General features: G+C 39.3%; 1 protein-coding gene across 5 annotated transcripts in view; it reads right to left on the bottom strand.

Moving 5' to 3' along the window:
* APBB2 (amyloid beta precursor protein binding family B member 2) overlaps positions 1-16979 on the bottom strand; it is a 174950-nt gene that overhangs the window by 104210 nt on the left and 53761 nt on the right. For all 5 annotated transcript variants that reach the window (XM_033061364.2, XM_033061363.2, XM_033061366.2 and 2 more), the window contains exons 2-3: positions 14462-14536; positions 5063-5172 (exon numbers count right to left, since the gene is read on the bottom strand). In XM_033061364.2, the coding sequence (XP_032917255.1) occupies positions 5063-5108 (46 nt within the window). In that variant the 5' untranslated portion in view covers positions 5109-5172; positions 14462-14536. The remainder of the gene's footprint in view (positions 1-5062; positions 5173-14461; positions 14537-16979) is intronic.

The raw sequence follows: 16979 nt of genomic DNA, 5'->3' as shown, positions 1-16979 counted from the left end.
CCCCAGGTGGAATTACAAGGAAACCTTCAGCTTCTATCTCTGACTCCCAGGTGAAGAAAAAATTGACCTGCCAGGTCCTGAGATAGGGCTACTATTTAATTATGCTAAGAAATAAATGCGGAAGTGACAACAAGCATTCAGAGTACTACTCAGTCCCTAAAGAAGGTTTTTCATGTGCAGGTTCCAAGTCAGCTCCTATCTGCCAACATGAGCACATGCTTTAGAGCTTCACCAGGATCACTTATGAGGAAGATGAAGGTCTTATGCCAGTCTCCACACAGCTTCCTAGGAAAGGCAGAAACCAGAGAGACTTCAACAAAGAGAGCAATACGTGTCATTGGGTACTTCTGCAATTTCCGCTCCATCAGCCATCTGTATTCCTGCCTTTTTCTCAGCTATTATGTGGAGCTCTTAAAGAAAGTTTACAGAAAAGTGTCACCTGCCCAAGCATGATCTGAGCAGTGCTAAAGATTGAATCTCATTTACACCAATATGTCTTTGTCTGGAAAGAAAAGGTCAGGAGATACAGTGCAGGATTTTGAAAATGTAGGATTTTATTGATGCTTCTACCAAGAGTTGCAAAGTGCATACACTCCTCCCCCTTGGGGTTAGTTGTCACTTGGGGTCAGTAATCTGTTATTCTAGGAGCAGCTCCAATCCCACTGAGCCACACCGTGATACATTTTCATACCAACTCATCTTCTAACGATAATGTGCTAACGATAGCAATGTAATTATCAGCACTGTATGTAATTATCAACACTGGCTGCAAGACTGCAAGTTTGGGGTTCATTCAGGGGGTTGCTGTTATTTATAATGTCACCATTCTCACATTTGTTTCTTTATCTTGCTGCAGTGATTTTCCAGCAGTTTCATGAAACAACAGCTACCTTGCAAGCACAGTGCAAAGGCACAGCTGGGCTTGGGAAACTGCATAGACAAGAGGCAGAGCAGAAATTTGAGTATTCCTCAAGGGAAATCAAACCTCAAGTTTATAAAATCAACTTTGCTCTCTCTGCCCTCAAGCACTTCGAATTCTTTATAAAAGCAGCTTTATCATGAAGCAGATGATCATGAGAACCAAGTCTCAAACCTCTTCCATCTGCAGTCCAGGAGAGTGCCATTTCATGAGGAATATTTCCTTTCATTGTCATCCTTGATTTATGAATGCTTCAGAAAAATGGCATTTCCCCCAAAAAGTTTGCTTGGGACAAAAAAGCCATCCTCCAGCAGAAGTTTCTGAAATAAAACCTGAGCAGTTCTAATAATTTTATTGCAGAATCACATTAAAAATCATTCCATTGGACCTTAGTCTGAATTGCTAATAAGTCAAAAATCCAGAAACCCACCTCTACCTGCCATAAATCAAGAGGATGAGATAAAAACGGGACATGTGGCCCCACTGTGTGTGGACAGTGAGGGCTGGTCTTGGAGTTCCAGGTGCCAGCAGGCTCCTTCCTCCCAGCGGAAGCTGATGTGCCACTGCAGGACTGAGCCTCCACCCCGCACACTCCAAAGGTCAGCAAGTGCTGAAAACTATCACCCACATATTTCTCCACTTTCGCACTTCCAATGCCCTCTAAAAAAGTGGGCTTTTTTATTTAAAGCAGCTCACAAAACTCTGCATTTTAATTTTTTGTTATTATTACTATTATTATTGTTGTTTTTGCTGCTGCTGCTGTTTAAGCTCTTTGTGAATGCCAGCAGGAAAGCACTGGAATCAAACCCATTTTCTTCAAAACACTTGGTCAGATTTCAATGTCATGCAAAACACTACAACTAACTAAAATAAATGAGTTGTTATGCTGTGGACAGGATATGCATGGGCAACCCCTTTAAAAAGGTTTTTTCCAGACATACAAGACTCCTTGTGCACAGAAAAAAATTTTAGTATGAAATAAAATTTGAGGCTACCTAAACATCACAAACACAACCATATTTTCACAAGAGCTGCTGTAGCCAATGCAGAAAAGTGGAGTTTGTAAGTATTAGAAAAATATAAATAAAAAAGCTCAGAAGTTAATGAAAGAAGTCTGTTTAGAAAACCTAGCTTCTCAGTAGGTGGAGACATCCATCTGTATGTTTTTCACAAGGAAAATACAGAAAAGAAAGCCCAACAAAACAGCACATGAGGGAGTGTTCAATCAGCACAAGCAGCATTAGACAGTGCCAGGGATACGCCTGTTTTGCTTGCTGACAATAATCAAGTGAGATCATTGCTCTCTAACTACACTTTTTAAAAGTCTAAACCAGCAGGCACCTGTTAAATTCACAGCTCTTCATTTTACAATTTAAACACCTTGTTGTTTTTTACACCTTCAGTGCCTGTATATATAGAAATATATTTCCTAGCACTGGGCTTCAAATAAGCCATTGTCTACTTAAACTGTTATTATAGTTGTGTTTTCACAACTATAAAACCTTTTCTTATTCTTATAAGACCACACACTATTCTATCCAATAAATTTATGAAATCCTTCAACAAAACAGTCAATACCATAAATGGATGAAATGTTAGCTTACCACCAAAGAGGCAATACAGCTGCTATACTCCACACAGACCAAATTCTTCCCTTCACATATTTATTTAGGTATAGGTATACGAACAGATAGAAGATAAAGTCAGGGACTAAAGCTTAAGGCTGCACCAAGTCCTTGATGTACAACATTAAGACTGCAACAACTGTAAACACAAAATACAATAACTGAGATGGTGCAATTACTCATTATTTATGCAAAGAACACAAAAGCAAAATAATGTGTTTTACCAGCACTTCTATCAAGATCTAATCTGTTATCAGAGAATTCATTATGATCCACATTTCCCAAATACTGGGTAATTTCAATACCACTATTGCTGGATGCCCAAAACATGTTATGTTAAGCACCAGGAAGCCGCACAAATCATACAGTAACAAAACCAAAAAACAAAGAAAGCTTCCTGGCTTAGAAACCCTGACAGGTTAAGGAAAGGAAAAACTTAGTTTAACAAAAGCACAAGGCAGTCATGAAGTAGGTGTTTTGATCTCTCTGTCCTCAAACTGAGGGAGTTCTGGTGCCAATCAATTCTGACGAAAGTTTTGGCCCTGGCAGATCATGGGAGCCCCAGCCTTTCCCCAAGTAAACAATTCTACTTCTTCATGCCTAAAACTGTTCAACTAGACAATAGGAAAAGCATTTCAGGTTCTTCTGGTAAGAATCTAATGCCTATTCCTTGTAATCTCTAAGGAGGAATGGATTTGATTAGATACTTCTACACTACAACATCTTAAATCTCTGAGTTTCAAGCCTAGGCATGGGATGTATCATATCTCGCAGTACACTGAGAGGCCATGTTTGAAAGCTGTGCCTAGAATTAATGTCAACTGATTCAAACAGATCAGTCCAACGCAGTATTTCAGCACCTGACCAAAGATCTGTCAAAACTGTAACCTCCTCCATTGTGGTATAGAAAATATCCCTCAAACAAGTCTTTAGACACAATATCTAAGCTGGTTCTCATGTACCATTTTTACACATATTTTTATTATATCTATGATAAGTCTGCAGCAGAAAGTAACCATGCTTTACTAGTTCCTAGAGTTTAGTCCTGTGGTCAGGCAAAACCCCAAAAGTGAGGTTCTAAATGCAGGATCTTGTGGGCAGCTGTCTAAGGCCTAGGAAAATTTCCAGCCATATTTTCTCAGGCTGTGAAAAAGTACACAGCTTTAGTTTCTCTTGGGAGTTAAAGCCTTCCCAGGCTGTTTTCGATACACAGCCTTGGGGCTGCGGAACCTAGCTCAAGTTTCCCAGGTAGATACCTCTGCCAGGCGACAGAGCAGGAAAAAACACAGATTAGACACCTGTTGTTTGTCTCGCAAGAGCACGGTGAATACGTGGCAGAAGTTGTTTTTCCTTTCTGCCCAGTAACTTTCTGTTCTGCCTGAGTTTTGCGAAGCACACCATAAAATACCTGCGTTTCATTCCATAAATGGCTCTCTTCTCTGAAGAAGTCTTGTGTTGCTATTGCTTTCCCTCGCGTGACAGCGACAGGATCTCACCATGTAGTTCCTCATGTCCAGTGGCAAAGCCACCACAGAAGTCCCTGTCCTGCCATAGCTGTCAGCTCTCACTGCAATTTACCACTTGAATCAGCCAAAGCAAGTATGTGTGGAGCCAGATGCCTGAAGTGGTTGTGGTTTTAGAGAAGTCGTTTAAGTAACAGAAAGAATGTTACAGAAGTGGGAGCTTATCAAGCTGGCTTTTATGCCAAGAAAAGCCTTGTGGGATCATATTCTTTTGCTACAGCAAAAGGAAGAGTGAATACCAGAGTCAATCTACCACAACTTCACCTCAGTAGCCTGAGGGATCCACAGAAAGTGCGCAAGGACCAGCAGCACACTTTTGGAGGAGGGGTGCTACCCCACAGCTCTCGAGGGAGTTCACATCAGCTCACTTCCCATGGTCTGCACTGTGGAGCCACTGCAGTGTGGTGGCTGATGGAAGGATTGAGGTCATAAATTCTAGGAGCTCTCTTTTTGCACTTCTACAGAAGACAAACTTCAGTAAGAGGTGATGTAATGCAATCCAATAGGATACAATTCAGAAGAAAGAAACCACGTGAATAATATTGAACTCAAGAATATAAATAATCTGGACTGGAGATGATAGCTGCAGTTGTAAGCAATTGAAGCTATAGTGCACAGTGACATTTTAGCTTGAGCTCAAGTAGCTTGTTAATTCGAAGGTATCTGGTATTAAAAGCTTGAGAGGGATGGGAAGAGGAATAGCAGCTAACCTTAGAACTCTGTAATAAATAAAGTTGGAGACCTTGAACACAAACCACAGCACACTGCAGTAGACCTGGTCAAGTCACATAGCAAGCCACTTTTTAAAGTTCTAGAAAGCACCTTTGCAGTTTAAACATAAATCAATATACTTACCATTTGGGTACACACACAGAAGGGCTGGCATCGATTAGAATATGTCAGCATTCTTTATAAATACTATTTCAAAATTTATAAGCTAAGCAGCCTTCGAAAGTAATAAAGTAACAAATAAATGAGACCAATTGCATACATACATGAGCTGCTTGGCCGATAGTGAGCCCCTGGGTACCGCCTGCCCATAGTGCCAGTCAGCACATTACCACACGCTGTCAGCTGCTTCCAGAGCACAGATCGAAATCCTTAACTGAGGGAGAAGAAAAAAAAAAGTGAAGATTTAGTACAACAGCTGTATCTTTTTCATTAAAATGCTAATGACCCCTACAAATTCCAGGATAACTGCATCTATAAATTATTCAGTCACAATGTCAGAGGAGATGAACTGTTGTGCTATACATGCAGCACAAATTTATTATTGGTGGTTGGCCTCCATTAATAAGCTCACATAAATTTTGAGACACAAAGAAATCTCAGGTCATACAGTAGCTTCTTTTGGCCCATGACAGAGAACAAAAAACACTGCAAGAAATTTGCTCTTGGCTTTTAATAGAGATAGTCAGTAGGTGAGAATTAAAAACAATGTTTGCCTTAAATTTTGTGAAGCAATCATTAAGCAATCATTTATGAACTGTTTACTATAAAAGCAAAACTTATCCGTGCTACATAACACCGACTGCTTTGTTCTGTTCTGTTCTACCCAGTATCTTTACAGGAATGCAGGCTATTAACCCAAGTATCAATTTTCTTGCACTATCAAAACCCAAGCAAACAAAAAATTGCATGGCACATCTTATGGTCAGTTTGGAATAACAAATCTAAAGTCTTAACTGAAATGCTACTGAAGCTGTCAAATTACTAGTAAAAATGTTTCAGTCTAAAAGTAAGTCCCATTGTTTTTTCTTTGGTGTGGGATTTTGTACCAAAATATGACTTCCAGTTGCTTTTCAGCTTTAGCTTTTTCTTAGTTTACCTGAATAGCCTTCATATTCCCAGATGTCTATCAACATATATTGAATGTTAACTACATCATTTGTTAAGATACATTCCGTCTTATTTAATTTACTCCCTTGCTGGAAACACCAGAAAAAGCAGCAAATTTTGAGGAGTGTTTTTCCTTATTCATCAAGGATTTTCAGTGTCTCAGGCTGCAGCTACAAGCACAGGCTTGTTCTATCCGGGAAATAAAGAGAAATATCAGGACACAGACAAAATAGCACTGCACTGAAACTGGGAGATCTCCCCAGATCTTCAGGCATGTTAGTTCCCTTACTGCACACAATGTTAGTTTATTCCTGAATTAAATAAACATTTTATATAGACTGGCATCCATGCAGTTCTCTGGTGAGCTGGTCTGGGAGCCAGCAGAGCTGAAAAAACTCCATATTCAGACATATTTTCAGTCAGATTGGGTTCCTGAAATGGCTAATGGTGGTTGCACAAGTATTGGTAACTAGTGAGAGCCAGGGGGAAGAATGGGACCACGGTAGCCTGAGCTTAAAATGACTTTAAATGCAATTGCATAACATTGCTGCACAGCCTTTGTAGATTACTTCTGAAGCAGACACCTATACGTGCCTGACAGTCCAAACAACAGGTAAAGACATCCATTGCTTTTCAAAGCAGTGTTGACAAAGCATGTCCTGTTCAACCCCCCTCAACGGGTAAAGTTCAGTCAATCAATGAGACTGTACTCTCTTGACACTGTTAAGAAGGAAAGTGAGTGGTATGCAGTAAAATTAACATTCATTCCAAAATCCCTACATTTCTTTTGCAGGACAATATGGGACAACTCCTTGCCCATGGGTCAAACAGACTTTTATAAGTTTTTTTTGTGGCCTACTAGCTCAACACATTGTAAAGTTGTGCAAGGAGAAATCCTGCTGATGGCTGCTTCCCCTTTTCTGTTCTATAGCAACAAAACTAAAAAAACCATATTTATTAGTTGAAAAAAAATTAAGTCCCTTTTCACCCCAAATGGACCAAATTCATAATTCATAACAAAATACAACAGAACAATCTTTAGCCATGCAAGGATTAGCAAAAAAAAAATTACTGAGGGGAAAACAGACTACAACCAGAAGACAGTATTTCTTTTCCATAGCTTGTGAAAGAGTTTGATCAGTATGTATGGAGCTGCAAGATTATTCATTTTACATAAATGCATGGCTATCTTTTTAAAAGGTATACACTTTCCCAAAGCAATCTCACTAAATTATATCAAATTTCTACAGTTGAGACAGGCTATTCCTTCTCCATCTAGCACAACAGTATTAAAGGGGACCCTCTGCACCATATCATAAGGAAAAGTCCTAACAAATAAAAATGAAGACTCCAAAACCTTACAATCATGCTCTCAAACAGCTGAACTAAATACAGTATGGTTCTCCTAAGGTAGTGTGCCCACTCTGGGAGCAAATCTCTCTTTGTAGAGGTCAGGACCCAAAGGTATGACCATTTTTAAATACCACATTTTAAAACTCCATAAATCTCAGTGGAAAAGACAACATAAAGATAGATTCTCATTATAGCAAAGGTTTCATCAGTTACTGCTTAAAATGTGAACTTCAAAGATTTACATGGTGGATTAAAGCCAGCTATCAAAAGTCAATTAAGAAGCAAGTGTCACACAATAAGTGAAGTCAAACTGTTCTGCAAAATAATATTGATATTGGGTTGTATGTACCAGCCAGGACATACTCAGACCAAGACAAATGAAGATACTGCTTGGGTTTTGTTTTGGGGTTTTTCTGTGTTGTTCTTGGCTGGGTTTTGTTTAGCTTAGTTTTGTTTTTCCTTAAGAACCATCTTTGAATTGTGACCAGACTAGCCAAAGCAACCTTCCCTTTCTTTAAACGCATCCGCTCACAGAGATGAACCTCAGGGGGATTTCTGCTCTTCAGCAAGCTTGGGGAACTCTTAGAGAAATGCGACCAACCTTGCTGGTACCCAGATCCTACAGCTAAAGCATCTGAAAACTAGCTCTTATTTTCCATACACACCCATGAGAGTGATAAACAAAATGAAAGGAGTTCTCAAAAGTTGCTTTTGAAAAATCTATGTATCATGCATGTACAGGTTTGGATTTGGTTTTATTTTTAACAGTACACAACTTAGATATCCACAACCCCACATAAATCTGAGTTAAACCTGAATGTACCTGATAAACCAGTTCAAGCCTTCATATTACTTTTTAACCGGTTGGTTCACATTTGTTTTGTAACAAATGTGATTCTTAACAGCTTTCTGTGTTTTGTTTTGGTTTTTGCTTATTATTATACTGCAAAATTGCTTTTAAAATGTTTTATAGTGATTTTCTATCTTTATAGTTAAATTTAAAACTACATATTTTACAGCTACTATATATAAATGGACATATAGCCTCATGGCTTCTCTTCAAGGAATATTTTGATATAGCTCTGCCTGAAATTTTTTTGGTCCTTTCCAGATTATCTTCCCTAATTCCTTTCAGGCGGCCATCCCCACACTGCAGCAGTTACAGAGAAGTATGGAAACAAAACCCAAGTACTAGCACTGCATACCTCCTACCCACGGAGCACCTGAAAGCACTTCACCTCAGGCCAAGCCCCTTCTAGGAGCTGTGATGACAGAGCTACCAGCTCCTCATCATCACACAGGATGATGTGAGGACGTACCTCATCTTGGAAAGATGCCATGACTTTCAACCTAGACTGTCATCTTCCTAAGCCACTTTCTTTACAGAGCTTTTCTTGCAAATCTTCCACATTTCTCAGGTTTTATGACTGCTGTTTTATGAAACATGAAAGTTTCACTTTACTTGTATTCATGTTTTAATACTATGGAAAAAACCCCAAAAGACAAACTGAATTCTGGTAGTCTTTGTGACTTGATTTTTTCCAGTGAGTGAGTCAAAGCAGTTCTGTCTATACAGCTGGCACACAGAATCCAGTTTGCTTGAACTAATTCCCTTTTGTTTCAGAACAAACAATTCATAGTCATAAATCAGTCAGTCTAACCTCCATACTATTATTGGCCATTAAAGCTACATTGTGTTTCACCCAAATTTATTTTTCATGCATGCTGCTGCTCATGAGGTCAGCTGACTCCTTGACCGTTCCTGGTTGCCTACAAGGAAAATTTACTATAAATACATTTGTGCTCAAACATAAATACAGGTACATTCATATTGGCTGCTATAATCTCATACAACAGATTGTTGTACAACCTACCCTTACATACCCAAGAAAAAGAGTATGAAAAAAGGAGATGACTGCAAATTAGCTACAGAAGTCATCCAAGTGTGACTGACTACATCATTCAATACTTGCAAGGAACAGCTGCATAATCTGTGGGGAAAGAAAAGGTTATTGCATGATGTTTCTCAAGGGAGAGCTACTCAAGAAATTACACTCCAGCACTCTCTGTGTGAGTTTCTAACAAACAACACAATCCTACCTTCCAAGACTTGCTTTGAATATCAGGAAAAAGGTTTGCTAAGGAATGGGTAAGAGCATTGTTTTAAAAGAACATACAGGCCACAGGTCCTATACAAAACAGATCCATTACAGTAAAGGGTTCAGACACCAAAAGAGGCTAATCTAAGGGGAAACATTAAAAATCAGTCTACAAGACTGGTGGATGGCTCATTTTAAGAAATCACTATGGATTACACACACAAATTTTGTGTACATATTTGCATATATAATGCAAACTTATTGGTTTTAACTTTGCCTGCATTAAAAGTAGTGACCGGCACCATCACTTGTTGGACAGCAGTAGCAAAACACAATTCAAACAAGCAAGCAAAGTGCCAGCCAGGCCATTAGGAAGTTGTGCTGCTGATTTCTGGAGATACCTACAGAGCCAGCACTTTCATTTTCTGTACTAGGAACAGCTATTGGACATGGGTCTCTCAAGTCAAACTGCCTCTGGGATAAAGCACAATGCTGTCTGCTAGCCACATCTCTTGTATCATTGCATGTTTGACCTTTTTGGAAGTCATCAACAATTCCTAACCATTAGTTTCATCTAATAACTACCACCAGTTTTTAAAAACAAGTATTTTCATTTCTGGAAGGCTTTTTCCCAAGTCTTCTGTTACCTAAGAGACCTTATCCATCCTTCCAGTTTTGTCTGCCAGTGCTTACATCAAAGGAGGTTATGCTGTGCCCTCCACCTGCCTTTGCTGAGAGGCAGAGAGCCACCCTGCTTTCCAAACAACTCACTCCTCATCATCTCTGCTTGCTGGCACGGGATTAAAGTTTTCCGGGAACCGGAAAGACAAACACAATCCCACAGACAAGAGGATGTCCTGCCTGCACTCCAGCCCTGCTGCTTTTTCTGTGGTCTTACCACACTTGGCCCTGACATGCTCAGATATTTGGAAAGTCCTGTCCTGCCCAAAAAGTCTGGCAACTCCGTTTCTCCTTCCAACAAATTGTCAGTATTCAAATTCTTGTTGCATGCAGACACTCTTGCTTGCATTTCTCTCTCCTGTATACTTTCTGGCTGCCTTTGTGCTTCTAATTTCTCTCCTGACAATTTCGATTTGGATGCTTCCCCTCTTCTCCATAATTTAGAAGTCTTTCATGAGGGCTTTTCTTTTTCTTGGTCATCCTTTCCAGGTACTTGCCATCCACCTGCTGAGTTCAGGTTCCCATATACCATGAGGGGGATGGATGCTATTATTTCCCACTCTGTTCTGGAGGATATCACTGTTAAGCACTTGAACAAAATTCCTACTGTTTAAGGCTTTATCATACAGACCCTAACTCATCAAAAGCATGTTTTTCTGAAATTTAGCATTTCAGTACTTCTGCAGCCAGACTGCACAAGAGCAAACTGAATTCCAGACGTTCATGGTGTCCATAGCCCCTGCACAGACAATACATACTTTCTCAGTACAACACAATGCCTTTTACATTTATTCTACATTACCTTAAAGCAGATTTTGTTCACCAAACAGTAACAGCAAACATCAGGACATTGTATGTATAAGTCCATATATATTTTATCTCAAAGAAAAGCACCATCTATAGCACTTACAAGTCTGTTAAAAATATAATTAACCTCATTCACTCAGTGCAGCTATCTGAACTGGTATCAGTTAATGATCTCAATTTTACTTGCTCATTGGTAAGGATTTGTTAAGTTAGAAGTAACGCTGCACAATTAAAAAGAAGAACTGCAGTACTCTGAGCCTCTGGGGCTGCAGCAGGTTGGGCGGTGTGCCAGAATGAAGCCTGGTAAGCTAAGGAGCTGTGGGAGTGCAAAGGCATTACACAATCAAAGCAATCGTCACTGGGTAACACAGATATCCCTGTAAAGCCTGAACCAAGAGGGCAATATTTCAGACATATATTCTGAACCTCATTTACACCAAGATCCATGGAAAACATTTTGCAAGCTGACTGTCTGGTAAAAACAGTATTTCTAAATGAGAAGGAATTATTTCTTCTGAAGTTAGAGATGCCACTGTGCTTTTGCTTTTTGTGGGAAGCTTTCCAAGCTCAGCCAGGTTTTCTGTTGCAGCATTTCACCACTACTCTCCACTTTCTTCTTCCATGTATCTTGTAGGAATCAAGGCAGTGCTGTGTGCAAAGTGCGCAAAGAGACAAAATTCCCAGTTTATCCATTTTGTGTATTTGCATCTTAATGATCTAATCCAAATTCCGTGTTCTACCTTTTCAAGAAAGCAATGAGCACAGCAGAACCCACCTACTGCTTGAAGACTGGGATTTCAAGCCAAAGCTGCCATGGATACTACAAAGCCCTCCAAAGACAAGAGACAAACAGACCCTATTATGCAGGATTTGTAGCTTTACTTAAGTGAAAAAGTATTTGAAACCCATGTGTAGCATACTGAGATATGAACAGCATTTTTTGGATGTTAAATGACATGACCCACCCTGCATCTGAATCCAGTTTTATATTAATGTCAGTCACCCAAATCTCTTGCATAAATAGAAGACTAGTAGTGAGACAGACTCTTGTTAGAACTCTTTGATACTTTCTGCAAAGCTAATGATGACAGGAATTTAGAAGAATGTAAGCATATTCCTGAGTACCTTCTTCCTTCACAACCCATGCAAATGCCAAACTGTATTGACAACTGCCAAAAACCAGCATAAACTTTTCCTAAGCTGAGACGCAACGTGCCATGTTCACCTGGAGACAATGCAGTGAAAAGGATTCCCAGAATTCGGAAAAAAAAAAGAATTATTAACAGATTCACATGTCAACACATGGCTCATTATCTGCAGTTATCACATAAAAGTTCTGCCTTTCTTGATGGGAGAACTTACTCTTAAGAAAAAAAAATTTAAACGTCTGTCAGAATAGTCAGAATAGTTTCATGTTGCTCACGATTCCTAATCCTAACTCAGCCATAAATAATTACATTAAATATTGTACAATTCCATTTAAAAAGTAATCTGTTTAATACTTTCTAAAATACTGATAATTTCTACCTCATGGCATCTTTTCCCATTTTTAGACAAATAAGATGATATGGGGACAATACCACCTCAAGACAATCAGCCAGCTACAATTAAATTCTTTCTTTTTAGGTCTCTCCTCTCCACAACACCCTCTTCACCCACAAAAGGCAAGAGCTGTGTCCTTTGTTTGCAAGGGCAACTGATATTAATACAGAAAGAAATGTATTTATTTTTGAAAATATCATATACTAAGGTAATGCAAAAGGATGAATCATGTCCTACACTACCCAGTACTACATCTTCTGTTACCAGTGGCAAAAGCAATGATGAATGATGGCAGCACTGGGAGCAGAAGCACATGCTTTGCCTACTGCAAATGGGGAATTTTCCCCAGGCTTTCCTTCTCAACCTATTACTATTATTAACAAAACCAAGCACCAGAAAATTATCCTGATTTTGTGAATAATATAAATTTTCCACAAACAAGCAGGTATTTTTTCCAGCCCTAATAATTCTATGGTTCTGTGATTTTAAGTGATGATAACATATCAGGGACTTTCTGATGGCTGGTGCCAATTAATAACTTGCATGGCAACTCTGTGTTTTAGAAGAATACTGCTCCATTCCCATGTAAGAGTTGAGGCTCTGTCCAGTATGTATGGAGACTAAAGAACAACAGCCTGGGAAGACAAGTTGCCTCCTGTGTATTACAGACTGCTGAGTCTGCTTGATTAACATACATGAAAACCATAAAGACTATGACTAACACCCTGAATCCTTTCAGAAGCCCTTAAAAGATGTCTTTACTGGACTGGCTAAAACATTCCCATCTCACATAACTACATACAAACATGACACTAGCCCTTGCTGGCTGGAGTCCCATCATTCTCTTTGCACAAAGACTAATTTAATAAGAAATATGTCACTGGAGTGTAGCTTTATGTGGGGGCAGAAAAACCAAATAATCCAAAAACACCCAAAATCATAAAGATCTCTGAAATTCTTCTGAGTGAGAAGTAAAAAAATTCTCTAGGAAAAGTAATATGCACCATGAAAAACCATTTTCTGAATCAATGTCTAAGTACTAGCATTTATCTTCTCTCTGCATATTATCTAACCAGCTAAAGAGGAAACCTACAGGATAAGAGTTTGCAGCTGCGCATCCCACAAGTAAAGCAAGAACTTAAGGCATGTGTAAGATTTGTCCAGTGGCTGACAAGGCTGGAATACAGCTGAAAGCTCTGCCAGGTCACCTCCATGCATTAGGGTTGTACTAAGTAACATCCTTGTAATGATGACATCAGCAAAAGCCCAGAAGAGTGCTGCTGCATTTCAGAAGAGTGGAAAAGCCAATACTGATGGGAAAACTTCCTTCCTCTATCAGCAAACAGTGCAGTGTCTCCACAGGGCTCTGCCAGTATGACTACTTTTATAGCACAGACAAAGACACAAAGTCTTCCAGCTAACAGCACTTGTTTCACGGGCAGACAATTCCAGACTCCTCACATACCTTATTTCAGAAGATGAGAAAACCCTGTTGGCTTGCCAGGTCAGTACAGGCTGGGAAATACATCCCCAGCCTGGTAAATTCATGTGAGAAGGAAGGGAAAGCCATGGCATCAGATGCTGCTGGGGAGCATGACACCAGATAATCTCTTCACATATGCAAGCTCAGCCGGAGCCACAAATCTCTGGGGCCGTGGGCCTCCCTCCCACTCCAAGATCCACAGAGAACCATCTGGATACATCACGGGAGATGCACCTCTGTGCTGCACAGAACACTGGTATCCAGCACAAATGTCTGCATTAACAGACAGCATCACTGATACCACAGAGGAGCAGCACTACTGTGAAACACCTCTGCTGAGCTTTTTCCCACGTGAGGTGGCAGAGCAAGCTGCAGTACAGCTAATCTGCAAAACTGGATAAACCAAGAACTCTTGCTGCAGTACTAAAAGAACTGGACACTGTTCATGAACACAATATAAGTACTACACAGGAATACAGGTATCTCCAGTCTCTGTGCTGCAATTTCAGTGTTCAAGATGGGGGACATGAAAGGTTCAGAAAGAGTGCTCCCACCCTAGAGGATCCCCAGACATGGAGCAGGTTACTTACTCTTCCCAGCTCGTTGGTGGAAAGCCTGTCCAGGAGCACCAGCACCCCCTCAGGTCGCTGCAGAAATCAGGCAAGCTGCAAAACAAAACCAAACCATACATTTTAATTTTATAAAGAGTCAAGAGGGATTAATGAAAACTACTGAGCTTGCAAAGATGCAGGATACCAGAAGGAAACTGCATAGCCACCTCTGTGCTAGTGGGAGCCATAAAGCAGCAGAAAACTGGAGTCAGAAGAACACTAACCAATGACTGAGTAACCCTAGCAGCCACCTTCAGTTTACACCCTTAAAGCCATCCATGTTCAACAGGCACACTGGAGAACTAAAAGCAGAACAGAGGATCCACGTATCACAGTGCAGGGATCTTCCCAAACCAAGCAGGTGTCACAATCTGCTGCCAGACTATGCAGCTCAGGTACCTAAGAGACACATTGCCAAGAATGCTTTAAATTTAAAGTCTCTCTCTCTCCACACTGCAGCACAGACCTGCAGTTTTCCCCATGCACAGACACTGAATATCATGAAAAAAATTAATCCAGATGATAGACATGAGCCCAAGTTATGAAAAAGCAGCAAGAAGTGCTCAGTAAATAAGTTCATAAAAAATCATGTTTTCAATTATGATGTGTAGACATCAAGAATATAATTTATTTTTGCATTGTCTGTACACTGCATGACAGTCATTTCATCCCTGGCAAGTGCATTTGGTACTGAAAAATATATACGTATTTTTCAGTACCAAATGCCACAAATACACCAAAATATATGTAAAACCTCACACAGTGAGGTTATCCTCCCATCAAAAGATGCTCCAGCAGCAGCAATGTATCTGTGAGTCAAAATACGTTCTAGGATTCAGGATGGTTTTCAACTTTCTATTTGTTCCCCCATGTGAAGAAAATAAATATGCAAGACCAAAGATACAAATCTCATTTGCTGTAGAGCTTATATATTTTTTTTTCTTTATTAAAGCAAAAGTCAGGCTAAATCAAGCCAAATCACATTCCACTTTAAAGAGAGGTTTATATTTTAATTTGTTCTAACAGAAATCCAAGAACTATAAATCCTAGAAAGCACTGAGACAAAACAGATCATTTAAGAGAGCTAAATACACTCTTGCTAAAAATATTGTCCTTTGAAACTTGGAAATAGAAATTTTTTTAAGCTAGGTAAAAGGTAATTTTAAAATACAAAGCTTTTTTTAAGAGTCAAGAAAATATATTCACTTTATTTTCAATAATAAAGTTGCACTTCAACAAAAAGTTCTTCAGGAAGAAAACATACCAATGCTCATTAAACTAATATTCTCACCCAATTAAGCACATTTGTGAACTTCTGTATCAGATGATCAGATTTCACTGTTCAAGAGAGAGGAAAAAAAAGGGAGAGAAAAAAAATCAGATGTGTTGTTAACAACTTCCTACCAGGAAAGCCAAGAAACCAGCAAGTTCCTGCTGAGATACATTGGTTTATATAAACAAAACTTCCTGCATCAAGTGCTGAGACCCCCAAACTTGCTCACATCCTGAGCACACATGCCAGCTTTTCCAAATAATTTTAAAGGATTTCTTCCCAACATAACCAAAAAGATTCATGTGGTCCATCATGGCACTGCCATGTTTATAACTATTTTCATCCTATATATAAAACTTGTTCTAAGTCAAGACTAGAGTAATTGCAACAGAAACAGTAGTCAATTGAATAAGCTCAACTATTATTTTATTATCTCGAACTCCAAATCTTTCTACTCCTGAAAGGAGACAGTTTTTTGACATAAACTAACATAAGGTCAGCTGCCAGTTCTGAGATCAAAGGAAAGCCCAAAATACAAAATGTAGGTCACAAAGGTAGGAATGACCAGCTTCTTCATCAAAACAGCAAATAGAAAATTGCAAAACAAGTTTCATCAACAGACATCTGACCTCTAACCAAACAGGATCTTAACAATGATGGCATAAATTCCTAAAACTGCTGCTACACACCCAACATTTTCTATTTCCCAGCTGACAATCCACCACCCTGAGTGTTTTTCACTTCCTCTGAATCCTGCTGAAAATGTCCACTTATCCACCCACATTTTTACCACATTGCCTGCCTTGAAAATTGACAGACTTGAAAATGAAGAGAGGAATCTTTTTTCATCCTGTTTGTAAACCTTCATATTTCAAGAAAGGCTCAGACAGCCCAACAGTGGAGCCAGTTCAGCCTCACAGACCTATGCAAGCAGGAATAACTAATTTAGGACTTTATTAAAAGCAGAAAATTGAAAGGCAGATAATAAGCAAGCACTGATACTCTTTGCAGAGAAGTAGTTAGCAAATGTTTAATGCCTATAGATGACAAAATAGTAACATACCAATAATGAAATAAACAACTGGCTGGTTGAGGTAATAATAGGTAGAAGTTAAAAAAATTAAATTGTCCTTATTTTCTTCTTTTGCAAAAATGGAGTGATAGCTACATATATTTGAAGTGAGATTTCTGTGTACTTGGATTTCCACAGGACACAGACCTGCA

Source organism: Catharus ustulatus, chromosome 5 (genome assembly GCF_009819885.2).
Source record: "Catharus ustulatus isolate bCatUst1 chromosome 5, bCatUst1.pri.v2, whole genome shotgun sequence".
Lineage (NCBI taxonomy): Eukaryota > Metazoa > Chordata > Aves > Passeriformes > Turdidae > Catharus > Catharus ustulatus.
This window is presented reverse-complemented; position numbering and strand designations above follow the sequence as displayed.